This window comes from Geospiza fortis, unplaced genomic scaffold, assembly GCF_000277835.1.
Source record: "Geospiza fortis unplaced genomic scaffold, GeoFor_1.0 scaffold205, whole genome shotgun sequence".
Lineage (NCBI taxonomy): Eukaryota > Metazoa > Chordata > Aves > Passeriformes > Thraupidae > Geospiza > Geospiza fortis.
Genome location: NW_005054799.1, coordinates 1,376 through 16,347, shown reverse-complemented (window position 1 = coordinate 16,347; position 14,972 = coordinate 1,376). Strand labels below are relative to the sequence as shown.

At 41.3% G+C, this 14,972-nt stretch overlaps 1 protein-coding gene across 2 annotated transcripts in view; it reads left to right on the top strand.

Moving 5' to 3' along the window:
* Window positions 1-14,545, top strand: part of LOC102034602 (E3 SUMO-protein ligase PIAS2-like) — a 34,998-nt gene extending 20,453 nt beyond the window's left edge. The window contains exons 6-13 of one of the 2 annotated variants that reach the window (XM_005431180.2): window positions 3,476-3,581; window positions 4,632-4,705; window positions 5,534-5,694; window positions 6,296-6,429; window positions 7,995-8,166; window positions 10,417-10,556; window positions 12,369-12,406; window positions 14,227-14,545. In XM_005431180.2, the coding sequence (XP_005431237.1) occupies window positions 3,476-3,581; window positions 4,632-4,705; window positions 5,534-5,694; window positions 6,296-6,429; window positions 7,995-8,166; window positions 10,417-10,556; window positions 12,369-12,406; window positions 14,227-14,409 (1,008 nt within the window). In that variant the 3' untranslated portion in view covers window positions 14,410-14,545. Of the gene's footprint in view, window positions 1-3,475; window positions 3,582-4,631; window positions 4,706-5,533; window positions 5,695-6,295; window positions 6,430-7,994; window positions 8,167-10,416; window positions 10,557-12,368; window positions 12,407-14,223 lie in introns of both variants that reach the window. The other variant, XM_014311419.2, reaches the window with a different exon arrangement.
* Window positions 14,546-14,972: the final 427 nt, after the last annotated feature.

The window sequence follows — 14,972 nt, the reverse complement described above, 5'->3', positions numbered from 1 at the left end:
AAGCCGCGGGGGGGCTGTGGGGGATGCGAGCGAAGCTGCCGCCGCGGAGTTTGAACCCGCCGGTAAAACACCGTGTTTACAGCCGGGGAAGAGGACAGGAAGAACCAAATGCAGTAGCCCCGCTACCACCGCAAAACACTCTTTTTCCACCCCATACGCTAGCAATCTTGGGACTTCTTTTCCCAGGTCAATACTCTTAGTCCTCGCTTTTATAAAAAGCATTTTAAAAGATCATACGCTGCTTGTCTTATTCATACCTAATCACGTCAGCGCGCTGTTGCAGCTTTTCCAAGACTTTGGCAGCGTTGTCAGCAACGGCTCCTCTGTAGGGTCGCTGTGGGCGCGGAACTTGGCCAAGTCTCCTATGTAGGGTCGCTTGGAGCCACCGAGACTCTTCTGTAAGGTCGCTCAGGGCGGAACCAGCTCTTTCGCCTCCTGGCTGCTCGGGACCGACACCAATACCACACCGGACCGTGGCTTCAGCTTTCATCCCCTATGGGGTCCTTCTGTCTATAGAGTTTCGTTCTCTATAGGGTCCAGCCTTCTATAAGGTCCTCCGTGGCTTCAGCCCTCTCGAGGGTCCTTTAAAGTCCTTTAGAGTCCTTTAGGGTCCTTTAGAGTCCCTTAGTCTTTTAGAGTCCTTTAGAGTCCCTTAGGGTCCCTGTTCGGGTAGCCATTTGTTGCGTTTCGGCCATTTGTCTGGTGGGGAAAAAACTTGAGCTCTCAATATGAGAGACATCAGCAAGCTTCCTCTTTATTGATTACAGCATCAGACTTTTATACAGTAATTAATAAGCTAATGCATATTCTGTAACTTAAGCCCCACATTGGTTATTCTGTGCATGTCAGTCCTGCCCCTGTGTTTACATTCTTTCAGAATTAAGCTTTCTCTTTCTCAGGCTGTTTTTAGCACGGTATCTCTGCTTTAAGGCTACAGGCCTTGTTACTTTCAGACTAGCTGAGCTCGTTATGTTCTCAGCTTCAGACACCTGGACCAAGTCTGTGACTGGTCACGTAATATTCCTCAACATAACCTCATCTAGCATTTCTTCTTTCCTACTGCCTGATGTTGCTGGCAATGCATACACCAGCAAGTGTTTAGTATTAGGTGGCTGAACTTATCAGTGCCAGGAAACAAAATTTGCTCCAGAACTATTGTACTTTTCAGTAACATAAGTATGATTCACCTACAGATGATAAAGACTTCCTTATAGAATTCACATTAGAAAGCCTGCTGTTAGGGGTTGCCTGAAGTGTGTGTCAAAAATAACAAGTTCCTTTTGTGGTGTAAATCGTACAAAACAGTTCAGACATGACAAAATAACAAAAGGAAGACCTACTCACTTCTTTGTAGTCTGATGGTGTGAAAAATGAAATTATGTAGGCATATATTCTAAGGCATGTTTCTTGGTATCTGTTGGAATTGTCCATTGGAGAAAACTTTTTAAACTGATCACTGTGAGAAATTATATTCACTTTCAAAAAATTTAAAAGGTTTATTAAAACCTTATCAAAAATGAAATAAAAACAGGGCAGGAGACTTTTCTCCTTTTAATGCCTTTATTAAAGTGATCAGCTCAGGATTAGGAAGCTCGACGGGGCGGCCGTCTCCGTCTTCTTCCCAGCGTGGCTCAGAGGAGGAGGATGTGCAGCTTTGTCCACGAGGGGAAGAGCCAGGGGTCCGATCCTCACAGGAACGCCTGGGCGGAACCCCGGTGTTTCTCGCTTTTCCCTGCTTCCCAGCTCCAGGTCCCGGTCCCAGGCAGCTTCTTTAGTCAGGGCGAGGGGCACCAAGGTCTCCCAACATCTCTGCAGGTCTAGCACTCTATTCCTCACGTCCACAAATCACTCTTAATTCTTTAATTTTATATTTGGCTCATTGGTTTTGGGGTTTTTATAAGTTCAATACGTCCCATGGTACACTGGTTCTCAAAATCTACATATTGTAATGCCTCCCTCCTCCCCAAATTCTCCCTGCCTGGTAAGGAGAAGTGCAGTTTTGCCTTAGGCAGGGTTTTACTAACACAAAAGGAGGGCTATCAACCTGCCCTGGCTAGGGTCGTTAAGTGATACAAAGAGAACTATTAACTCTAACATAACAAGTAACTCTGCCCAGCAGCTCTGCCTCAGCAGCTCTGGTTTATAGATGCTGTAACTCAGTTTTTTCTACTGATATAAAATTTACTCAAATTCTGTTCATAACAAAAAATACAACAGAAGACTGAATAGAGAAAATATTATGGCGCCGGGAGCAAAGGATTTTTTCTCACCATGTGCTCATCCACACAATGGAGGTTTTGCCTTTTAATCCTTTAGCCCCTCCCAAAGTTCTGTCCATCGACTCTTTCTTCACTGTCCAGTGGTGGAGTTTACTTCCTTAAATCTTGATTGGAGGTCAGATGTTGCCATAGTAACAAGCCGACCTTCCCAAATGTCCCAAACCCAGGCCACCCCCTGATAACAATGCAAGGGGGGGTAAAACATAAGTCTATAAAACTACTCTTAGCATATATACATGATATTTGCCTTTTAATTGTGAGAGTCAATCATTGCATTACTCATCTATCACATCACTAATCATAGCTGAAAAGAAATTGGCCTTTAAAATGGCTGTGTGGTTGTTTAGAAATCCACCTATGGATTTTTTAAAGAAAGAAAAGGACAGTGGGAAATTCCTGAATTCATCTTAGGTTTAAATAATGTTTGCAACAGCCCTTCAAGCTGTTGCTAAGTCAAGAACTACTTATTCCTATGTGACTATTTGTGTAAATGTCCTGGTTTAGCAACGGTACTCCCCAATTTAGTGCTCCCCTGGAGACCCTCCAAACCCGCCACTTGCTCCCCTGCTTTCCTCTCCCCCTCCCCTGCTGCAGGCTGGAGAGGAGAAATGGAGGCACAAAAAGTAAAGATCATGGGTTGAGATAAAAACAATTTACTGAAAACAGCAATGAGATGAGAGGGAGCCATCTGGTATCGTCTGTTGTCAGGGAGTTTCTGTGTGAATTGTTCCTTTTCTTGTACCTTCGGTCATTAGTATTGTTGCTGTTATTGTTCTTTTTCTCATCTCATTGCTACATAATTTCAGCTAAAATAATAAAGCCAGCTGCACTCCTCCCCCTTCTCCATGGTTACTTCTTTTGTCTCTCTTAAGTATCAGTCGTTATTGTTTCTTAGCAACAAAATGGGAGAAAATTCCCTAAGAGAAAGAAAATAAAAAGAAAAAACCTGACCTCCAACATTCTTAGTTAAGTCGTAACTCGAGTAGGACAATTGGATTTGATTGGCAGGAGAATTCTGGCAGAGTATTGGAGTCTTTCGCAGTAATGAAGTCATCTGTCTGCTTTTCATAACTATTAAGCAAAAGTCACGTGTGGTTTTTTTGCTGGATGCTACAACTAGTGTAAATAGTAACCTGTTGTCATAGTGGAAGTACTGTATGAAATCAACATTTAATCTTCAATCACTCTTTTTGTAGAATTACTCCATGTCTGTGTATCTCGTTCGCCAGCTCACTTCAGCTATGCTTTTACAGAGGTTAAAAATGAAAGGTATCAGAAACCCCGATCATTCCAGAGCACTAAGTAAGTCTAATTAATTTGCTTGTCTATACTTTTTGAGGATGGTTGGTGGCTCTTTAAACCTAGAATTTGTAATACTTCAAGAATTTGCATAATTTTGAGAAGAAAGTCCATGCCCAGAGTATCAAAGGTTCCCTTTGCTGTTGCTGAGGCATCACACACTTTTTCAGCGAGGGTCCCTGTGCTGGTAAGGAGCACACCATCTGAAATGAATACCATGAACATGACTTACTGTGGTGGGCTGTGAAGTGGAAGTAGATATTCTAAATTCTCTCCACTTGCATGTGATGCTGATTGCACCTCGATCACTGATAATTATTTTCTCTCTTAATATGTTGAGTTTTCTCTACTAATCATTGTGGCTGTTAGCGCATCTGCTGCACGTCAAACAACTTTGTGATGCATAGCGTTTGCCAGTTGCTTTGAATAATGAAGCTATTGTTGTTTGGTATTGCTGTGAGAAACGACCACTCACTTAAAAATTTTTAAAAGGTTTATTAAACCTTTACAAAAATACAACGGTGGCTCTTTTTTTTTCCGTGGGGGGGGGGGGGGGGTTGCATCAGCCAACCCTGGCCCCTCCCAAAGTCTGTCAGTCATCTCTTCTTATTGGTGGAGACTGCTTTCTTGTAACTTGATTGGAGGGTCAGGTGTTGTCATGCCGCACCCCCCCAGCAACAAGCTTTTCCATTCCCAACTGCCTCATGTAAGGGGCACATATGCATGCCTTCTTTCTACCTTAGACAACCCAGGCTATCTGATGGCAACAATACGGGTGGAGGGAGGGGGGGAAAGGGGACCACAGGGAGAACAGAGGACATCTAAACTACAATAACATAACTATACATCAATAAAGCTTCTCTTAATATTCACACAATATTCATCCCTTAATTGTGAGAACCAGTCATCTCAGTATCCATCTATAACATTGCTATGAACTAGTTTCCTAGATGCTTAATTTTCTTAGATAGCTGGAAATAAAGGATATGTACCGGTGAATCAAGATTAGCATTTTAAATAATGACATCTGTGTATAACTTCTTATTTTTATAGTTAAAGAAAAACTAACTGCAGATCCTGATAGTGAGATTGCCACAACCAGTCTGCGGGTATCTCTGATGTGTCCTGTAAGTACATCTGGAAATTAACAGATACAGATTTCTATTTTTATCTTTAGTGCAGAGTTGGGCTGCTTTTAAAAAGACTCACTTTAGAAACTTCACTGGCTTTTGTTATATACTGATTCAATAATATAAAATAGTGGGGAGAAGGGTGCATCTACAATCATCTGATTGTAGCAGCATTCACCAAACTACAGTTCGGAACTGTGAATGCCTCAGATGTAGCACAGGCAGAATCAAATTGCTACTCGTGTGTGTATAGTAAGGTCTTTAAAGGGAGTAATCTCATATTGAGGTGTTGAGACTAATTGGGCAGGGTGACAGAATAATTAAAGGATACATTGGTAAATAAAACTTCAGATCTGCTCATCTTGGTGGTATTACTTATACTGTCAGCTACTATTAAAAAAAAATTGATCATTGTGTAACAAGGCAACACTGCCTTGGGGTTTCTCTTCCCAGGTAGAAACTGGCCTTGTGTTTGTGACTGGTCTGTTCAGTTAAACATTAAAATGAGTCTAACATGTAACTGGACCTCAGAAAAACCCTTTAAATATTTGGTTGAAAGAAAATTATAAAAGTGGGTATTTCATTAAAAAATCCTGGAAATAATGTTGATGCAGGTCCTTTAGAAATATTTCTGACAACTCAGTGGAGATTTTGAGGATGGCTTTATTGTTCCTTTAAGTGTACTATAAGTGCTTTGATAGGGTGGATTTGCTTGCAGTGCCCTTAGCCCTGGGCACCCTCTGTGGTGAGAAGAGACAGTTGTTAGCTATCCAGGCCTACTTCACTGTCTTCTGTTCTGGCTCTCTCTAAATGCATCTTCTGCAGCTGGGAAAAATGAGACTGACAATCCCATGCCGGGCTGTTACTTGTGCATACCTGCAATGTTTTGATGCTGCTCTTTATCTTCAAATGAATGAAAAGAAGCCTACCTGGATCTGCCCTGTCTGTGACAAAAAGGCAACTTATGAGAGTCTAATATTAGATGGGTAAGAGACTGGGTTTGCAGATTACACAATCACTTAATATTTTTCATTATGTACTCAATAGCAAATTTTGTGACTTGAGGTTTAGCCATTTCATATTATTTTATTTGTCAAAATACTTTAGACTGAGAGGAACTGACTGTTAGTTTCTCTTACCATGTAACAAACAGCATAAGTTTATCTCCCAACTGCATCATCAAACTCGTGAGCCTCAGTATGTTTCCTCTGAACAAATCCAAGTCTGATATTTAAAGATGTCTCCTTTTTATGTGACCTTATCTCTGAGGCTATTAACTTTAAAATTCAACTTTTAACTCATAACAAAGTGTCAAACTTGGTTCAAAGTATGATTATTTCTGCTTCTGTATTGAAATCTATGTATTGCAGTAATGTTGGAGTGGAATATGGGTAGGTTGGGATATTCTTTTAGTTGTCAATGTCTGTAAAGTCTATAATTACAGGCTTTCTGGTAAGAGGAACTAGGGAGAGAGCACATTCAATGAATGGAAGGTGATCATAATTGGCTTTTCCACTGTCTCCTTTTCAGTTAGAATAAAAATTTCACTTGGAATCAAAAATGAAACCACTCAGCCCTCTTTTTCAGGCTCTTTATGGAAATCCTTAATGAATGTTCAGATGTGGATGAGATCAAATTCCAAGAAGATGGGTCCTGGTGCCCCATGAGGCCAAAGAAAGAAGCTATGAAAGTCTCAAGTCCACAGTGCACCAAAATAGAAAGTATGTACATATGTGTACTGATTACAAACCAACTTGGATATTTAGATGCAGCTTGGATAATGTTTGAATGTTGGTGTTTGTTTACTGGAGGGCTTAATACTTCTAACCTTCTTGTCATATAAACTAAAAAGCAAGGGTTGTGTCTCTAAAAGTATGCGGTTTTGGGCTTTGTCTTTGCTCTTTATAATAGCAGTTAAGAAAGCAAAAGGTTGTTCTTGTTTTAGGTCCTTAAATTGATAAGCGAAGACTAAAACTTGTGTTTTAATATTCTCAACATGACACAGTGTCATGGGTTGACATTGGCTGAATGCCAGGCGCCCACAAAAGATGTTCACTCACTCCCCTGCTGCAGCTGGACAGAGGAGAGAAAATTCACCAAATGGTTCATAAGTTGAAATAAGGACCAGGAGAGATAGCTCAGTAAATACCATCAGGGGAAAAACAGGCTAAACTTAGAGATATAAGGTGAATTTATTGCTAACAAAATCAGAACAGAATAATGAGAAGTAAAACAAGCTCTTAAAAACACCTTCCCCCACCCCTCCCTCCTCAGCTCTACCTCCTACCTCAGTAGCACAAGGAGGCAGGGAATAGGCGTTATGATCAGTTCATCACCCGAGGCTTCTCCTGCTGTTCAGGGAGAGGAGTTGTTTCCCTGCTCCACTGTGGGGTCCCTCCCATGGGAGACAGCTCTCTGCGAACTGCTGCAACATGAGTCCATCCCATGGGCAACAGTCCTCCCCAAACTGCTGTGGCGTGGGTCACTGTTCCATGGGGTGCAGTCCTTCAAGGACAGGCTGCTCCAGCCTGGGAGTGGGGCCCCTCTCTCCACAGGTCTCACACAGCATCACAGCCTCCTCCCAGGCATCCACTCACACTGTCATGGGGCTTCTCCATGGGCTGCAGGTGGATTTCTGCATCCCCTGTGAACCTCCGTGGGCTACAGGGGGGAAGCCTGCTTCACCATGGTCAGCACCACAGCCTGCAGAGGAATTTCAGCTCCAGCGCCTGGAGCACCTCCTCCCCCTCATCTTCACTGACTTTGGTGTCTGCACAGTTGTTTTCCCTCACATGTTTTCACTCCTGCCCTTCTCTGACTGCAATTACAACTGCACCACAAACTTTGTTTTGATTTATTCTTAAATATGTGATTCACAGAGATGAGGGGTGGAATGTATTGGTTTTGCATGGGCTATTTTTTTGTAGTGGGGGGCCACAGAGGTGGCTTTTGTGAGAAGCTGCTAGAAGCTTCCACCATGTCCAGCAGAGCCAATCCCTGATGGCTCCAAAGATGGACATGCTGCTGGCCAAGAATGGGCCAATTAGAAATGGTGGTAACACCTCTGTGATAATATATTTAAGAAGAAATCAAAGCAAACTTCGTGGTGCAGTTGTAATTCCAGCCTCAACCAGCGTCAACCCTCGACACATAGAATACTTATAAAACAGTTCCTGGCAATAGCATTCTCTGTAGTGGCCAGGAAGATAATCTGGTGCTGTTGCAGATAGAAACTGCTGATGTCAACAGCATTTAGAAAACAGTGATGTTTTATTATCTTCTTCAGGTTCCAGTGTTTTTAGGAAACCCTGTTCTGTGACAGTGACCAATGAAGTGAACAAGAAGAAAGTTGATGTTATTGACTTGACAGTAGAAAGCTCTTCTGATGAAGAGGAAGATCCTCCTACCAAAAGGAAGTGCATATTTTTGTCTGAAACACAAGGAAGCCCAACCAAAGGGTTTGTCAATTTTAAAGTTAGTTGTAATTCTGTAATGTCTCAGATAAACTGATCTGTAGAGAAATGGATTTTTAATCTCTCTTCAGGATCCAGCTCCACACTTCCAGAGGAGAATTTCTAGGCCTCTCCTTGCAGAAGGTCGTATTGATACAGTACCTTTGTACAGGCAAAACACTATTAAATAGTTTTACATATCACAAAAAGCTTGTGCTCACTGTTGCTGTGTTTGCAGGGCCATTTCTCCATAGAAAAGGAAGTTGATTAAGATAATGGACAAGATTCTCCTGAGAAAGTAGATTATGCCAAGTGGAGTAGCTTTATGCATTCTTGTTAAGTTAGTGTCATCTTAAGGCTTTTTTTTTCACTGTTATACCCTTTATCTAATCTGCTCTGGTGCCCAGGAAATGAGGCTATGTTGTGTTTTTCATCCATCCTGTCAGTCTTGGAAGGGAGGCACTTTGCTGTTTTGAATCAAGACAAGCTTTTCCTCCTCTATTACACTCTGGAATGTCTTGGACACTGTTGTTGGCTATGGTTATCTGTCAGTCCTGCAACTTGGTTAGCACAACCAATAACTTCCCAAGTATTCTCTCAACTGCTCCATCTTTGTTGTCATGCCTGACTTCAGTGGCAGGCTGAACCAAGTTCTTTACTGTTATGTCACCTGTCTGTCCCAGTCTGCCCACCTTGGCTGCAGGTACTGTTTGTGGCTTCCATAACATTCTTGCTCATGGCCTGTAGGGCACAGGAGACCTGCAGGGAGTGAGGGGCACTGGTTAGGCTCACCAGTGCTCACTGCTCCACAGGGTGATTCCAAGCATCAGGTTTTAGTAATGAGTTGTTAGTGTTGCATGAGGTGTGTTTCTGTTTCTCACTGTAGTGGCTAATGTCTTGTACTAAAATAATAGTAATACAAACAAACCCCTTCTGTTTTGCCAACTCTTGAAGTAATGAGTAGGTGTACTGTGTCTCTAGTTCACAGGAATGTGTGATTTTTGGTGAGCAAATAGTTGGTCATCTTCAACCACTTTCAGCAGCAATACTGAAATTCTGTTGCTTTTTGTGAGGATTGTGGAGGAGTCCCTCTGCAAGAGACATGGTTTTTAATTTTTATAAGAAAAAATAGCTGCAAATGCATCTCTTAATGAAGTTTCAGAAGGCACCGAGACTTGCTTCCATACTCCTGTGCTTGTTTGAGATGGCTATGTGCAACTGTAATTGTAGAGGGACTGAGTTTTCTAGTCTCTCTGTGAGTGATGTATTTTCCTTGCTGTTTGGGTATGGATATGGCATTTTTTCTTTCTTCAAATCCAAGTCAAAGCCAGGCTTTTGGGGAATATCTTATCTCCTCTAAACAATGTTGCCTGAATGCTAGTTTTGACAAAACTGTGGGGTGTCTTCTTATAGGCAGAAACAATGTAGGCTGAAGTATAAGAGATGCTTGAGAATGAAGGGTCTGAAATCCAAGGTTTTGAATTCAGAAGTAGCAAGGCAGCAGTCTGGGGAGGAAGACATGAGTGTATAACACTCATGGCTGGTGGGCTGGAGGGAGCAATGCAGAGCAGCTGGGAATGGGACTCTGGAGGTTTCCATCTGACTTGGAGTTTATGAAATATTTTATGCATATGGCTGGTGCCTGAATGCCTGTGGTGTCATCTTTAACAGTGCTGTGAAGTAATTGGGCAGCAGGTGAGGATGCAAAAGGGTTTTAACTAGTTGCATGCTCTTGGAGAGCTGAACTTAGCTTGGGCTCAGACTGTGAGTAAAGATGGGTTTTGATATTTAACTCCCACGTGTAATCTGTGCTTCAGAGGCTGAATAATGGTCACTTGCGCCCTTGGCATGACAGGTTGTCACCGAGAAACAGTTATATAGAGAAATTGAAACAAGCACTCTCCTTCTGGCTCTGGCTACCTGCACATCCCTTCCAGGGTACTCCACAGATAGATTACTTACTACATGACTTTCTCTGAATGGTAGACTGTTATAAATTACTCCAGCACTGTACTTTGTTTTAATGCTAACTTGCTCTTATGTCACAGCTGCTGTTGAGAGCCAAGATAGGGTCATGTTATTATGAAGACCGTTATGAAAGAGGAAATTAGAGTTGGAATACTGTACAGTGAGTAGCCATGCTATAGTTGTATTATAACATAGTGACCCTGTGGATGAAAGTGCACAGTGGTGCATAATTTTTTTTCTGTAACTAACAACCAGGTTGTTTGTAATTTCCCATGCTGTTTGAAACAGGGTTCTTGTGTATCAGCCACCTACTGTCAGAGTGCCCAGCATGACAACGGTTGATGCTGCTGCTATTCCACCTTCATTAACAGACTACCCAGTACCATTCCATCATCCACCAATATCCAGTATTTCATCAGACTTGCCAGGTAGGTGGTGCTTATTTTTCACGTGTATTTTGACAGCTTTATTAACTTGTGGGGTGGGTAAAAATTGGAGAATTGATCAACTGTTTTTAATGGAACAAGACTATATGCAGTATTGCACTGATGTAATGTCTAGACAAGCCCAGTACAGACTTTTTTCCAGTTTCAGATTGCATTTTGCAACAGGGATGTGACAAACATTGCTTCTGGGGTACAAATTGGCACTTTGAAATGGCAACCAGAAACACTTCTTGCTATGTTCAGTTAGACTTTGTGTAAACATCCAATAGTTATGTGTTGTAGATGTGAGGGAGAATAGCTACTTCTTTAAATTAATAGATGTGGGATGGCACTGACTCATCCAAACCCTAGATGTAGATATTCTGCCTACTGACTGTAGTAGTGCTCTGTCTAGACTGTATGAAAAAGGTTAAGGTGAGCTACAATCTGTGAGCTGACCTCTATTGACTTTCTTTACCTAGACATACCTTAAATGCCTATGATGTATTCTTCAACACTGCTGCTAAATATCAGACAAAAGGTGGGGATACTGATTATTTTCTATCCTAGCTCCTTGAAAAAAACACTGTGTATAGAGACTCTGAGGGTTCTCTTTGCTGGCTGTAACAAACCCAGAGCCCAGGAAATGGTGACTTGTGCTGACAGGTGTCACATTGCCCTCCTGTACTTCCCCTCTCCCCCTTTCATTGCCTGCATTCATTTCTGCCCTGAAACATCGCCCATTTTTTCTCTCTTCTTTCAGCACCAGTCTGGCAGTGAAATGGATATAATTCCCCTTGTTTCTCTGTACATTTTGTTTCCCTGTCCATTTTGTTTCCCTTACTGCTCCCTCTTTCTACTTCTCCCTTGTTAAGACATTGGTTGTCTTCCCAAATTGGATAGGAGAGAAAGCTCAGAGAGCAGAAATCTAGAACTGTTGTCTATCTCTATTGACTGAAGTTCTAAAATGTGCAAGACCAAAACAAGTTTTCAATTCTGTAAAAGCAGCTAAGCTTAAATCTCCTTCAATTTTTTTCTCTGATGGAAAAAGGGGAGATGTCACTGGCCAGAACAGATTTGGAGGTGAGAGGAGAGGGAGGGAAGAAGTTTACCATTTTTTTCTGTTGACATAGCAAACACGAGGCCAATATTTAACAACAAAACAAAAAAAGGCCATAATTTCTCATTGGTTTCATATTTTTAAACATCTTGCCCTAAATGCTTACATGCTACTGGTATAAAAGATGGATGCTAGTTGTCACTGATCTTAGAGGATATACCTTGAACTACTTGTAGTTTCCTCTTCTTTGTCCCTTTTATTTGTCTAGACACAAAATGGGGATGATATTAAAAATGTTTTCTTATTGACTGCCCATGGGTGGAGGAAGAGATCTGCTGCTTGGTTTTGGACTTGTGCATGTTGTGACTTTACTTCATTCCAGCATCTTTATTGTGATGACACTCTTCATGTCCCAGTTTGGCCAAGTCAGGTACAATATGCAGTGAAACTTGCATTAATGAACCAACAGCTCCAAATGGCAACCTCCATCTAAGCAACCACACTGAACCACCCAGCAATATCCAGTGAATAATACATCATTGTGTCATCCTCATTCTTGGAAAGAGACACATGTACTAGATAACACATTTTGCTGCTGTCTGAGGTAGTCATTGAGAGTGGTGTCACAGTAGTATATTCCATTTAGAAGCTGTGTAACAATTGCAAAATCTGTTCTATGACCACAAAAAAAGTTCCTTAAATTTGTTGTGTATGCATAAAAGAAAGACTCATCAATTTATTATCCTTCTTTCTAGGACTGAATTTTCTTTCACCAATCCCAGTTAATTCACAGGTATGTTTCTGAACTGCTGTGAGGTTAATTTTCAAGTCTGTTTTTTGTGACGTACTGCTCAAATAACTATCATATTTATGCAGTCCACTTGCTTAGACCTACCCACAGACCTGGAAAATCCATTTTCCCAACAAGAGGTGGTAATGAAAATGCATTAAGGGAGGATTGAGTTTAGCCTTACTATGATAAATCCAGGCGTGGAAACTCAGTCTTTATTGGTAGTTTGCCTTTCTAGGCAAAACAGATACTTGCACAGCACTAACTTAAATACACTCAGGGTGGTGAGGCACTGGGATAGGTTGCCTAAAGAAGCTGTGGATGCCCCATCCCTGGAAGTGTTCAAGGCCAGGTTGGATGGGGCTTTGAGCAACTTGGTCTAGTGGAAAGTGTCCTTGCCCATGGCACGGGTTTGGAACTAGGTGGTCTTGAAGGTCCCTCCCAACCGAAACCATTGTGAGATTCTATGATCATGTACTTCATGCTCTTAGTTTATGCTGTCTATCTGCAGGCCAGATGAAGCTCTGTAAATAGACCACACTGATTGTTATTTCTGTTCTTTTTCATATTAGTAGAAGATTAGATTCTAAAGAAAATATCATCATTAATTTGAAGGGCACATGACTGAATACTTTTATAATAAATTCTCCATGCAACACTTCAACTCCATTTGCTTTGGATTATATGGAAATTTTGTAGGTCATAAGGAACCAGGTGGTATTTTTCCTTCCCTGGAAATTTAAACTTTACACCATTAGGGAGAACAATTTTTACTGTAACTAGATTCCTATGCAGACAGACTACAGCCTTGAAATGTGGGGGAATATCAGCTCCCTAAGACAAGAGGATCTGAAGCAGACTCTCTTTTTCACCTCTGTCACTAGAATAAAGCAGTAGTAGGTCTCTTAGAGTTGACTTTCTGGTGTCTTAAAAATGAAGGATGAACTTCCTCCTTTTCTTTCCACTTACTGCATCTTGCAATACTCTGTGCCTGACCTTGAGATCTGAACTGCCAAAAGCAGGAATAACAGAAGTTTGTTCATGCGGAAGACTGCAAGCAGGTATGCTGCTATGAACTGTCCATTTTGGACAGTTCAAACAGCTCAGGTTCAGTTTCAAACATATGCCCAAGATTTGAATCCACAGGGTAAGAGAAAATAAAGTGTGTCAAACAACATGTGTATGGGGTATCTTATCTTCTTTGGCATCTGGCAACCTTGTTCTGTTTCTAAATGCTTAGAATGTTCAGCTCTGAAATGGCTTGTCTTTCACTTCAGGAAATTTAAATCAACTTAAGAATTTTTCTTTATCAGACTTGATCAGGGCTCATTTATCATTAATAAAATGTTTCAATACCTGCATATATTGTTGCAGGTATATACTATGAAAATGTTGATTAGTACAGCTGCTGCTATTTGAGGGGATGAAATTATTCTAACCTCCATTGAAGGAGCAGAAAGTATTTTGCTGCCTTTCATGATGAAAGGAGCCTGAAATAGGCAGTTGGGCCCGGTACCTATGGGCAGTGAACATTCTCCAAATGTTAAGGGTTTTTGTGGGTGGGTTTTTTTTGTGGACATGATAGTGTTTCTTCATCCACTAATAAATGTTCAAGCGAACTATTTAATAAGAAAAACAAAAAGGGGAGGATGAGGGAGAGGACTCATGGCTCAGCTTCATTACTTGCTGGTTTGCAGAACTCTGGTTTTTGCTATGCATGTGTTAACAAGGTTCTGATAGTAAAATGTTTTGTGCTTGTTGCTCTTCAGAGTATACATTTCCCTTGTGCAGTTAATCTCTTCATTCTTCATTGTTTCAAGCAGTACTGTCCTCCTATGTTTTTGGATAGTCTCACCTCAACCTTAACAAGCAGTGTGCCTGGCAGCATCATCACATCAACAAGCCACCACAAGAGCAGCACACATGTTAGCTCCTCCAGCAGGAGCAAGACAGAAGTGATAACCAGAAGCAAAGGCAGTGCTCCTGACATCATCTCACTGGACTGAAACAAGGGGCAGCACAGGACTCCCAGAGAAATTGCACAGAGCTGCTGCTTATATCACTGGAAATTCATAATCTCGGAAGTTATTCTGATATTTATTGAAAGGATTTGCCTTCTGGAAAATGGAGTAAATTCATCAACACCAAACAAAAGTGATAGATTTTTTTTTTCTTACTCATTAAACAGCTAGCATAGAAAAGACCCCCTTCATAACATGCATTTATGCTTTTGGTTTGTTCTGGGGAAACTTTGTTGCTGGGTGGATACCACAAATGGTTTTTAATTTTGTTATAAAACACAGCAATACTGTAAAAACAAACAAAAAGCTTTTTAATAAAAAAGGGTGCTTAACTACTCTAGAATAACAACAACCTGGACAAAAGTGCAGAAGTGTATGCATTGGCGAATTTTTAATATTTTCACTGGGGCCTGTAATAAACTTCATTTAAGACCATGAAGCTTTGAAATAGCCATAACTTGTGTTGTATGTCTCTTGTTCCCTATCTCCCCCTTAACTGGGGACATAGGGGAAGCCAATGTAAATGGGATTGTTTGGTTTGGGTTTTT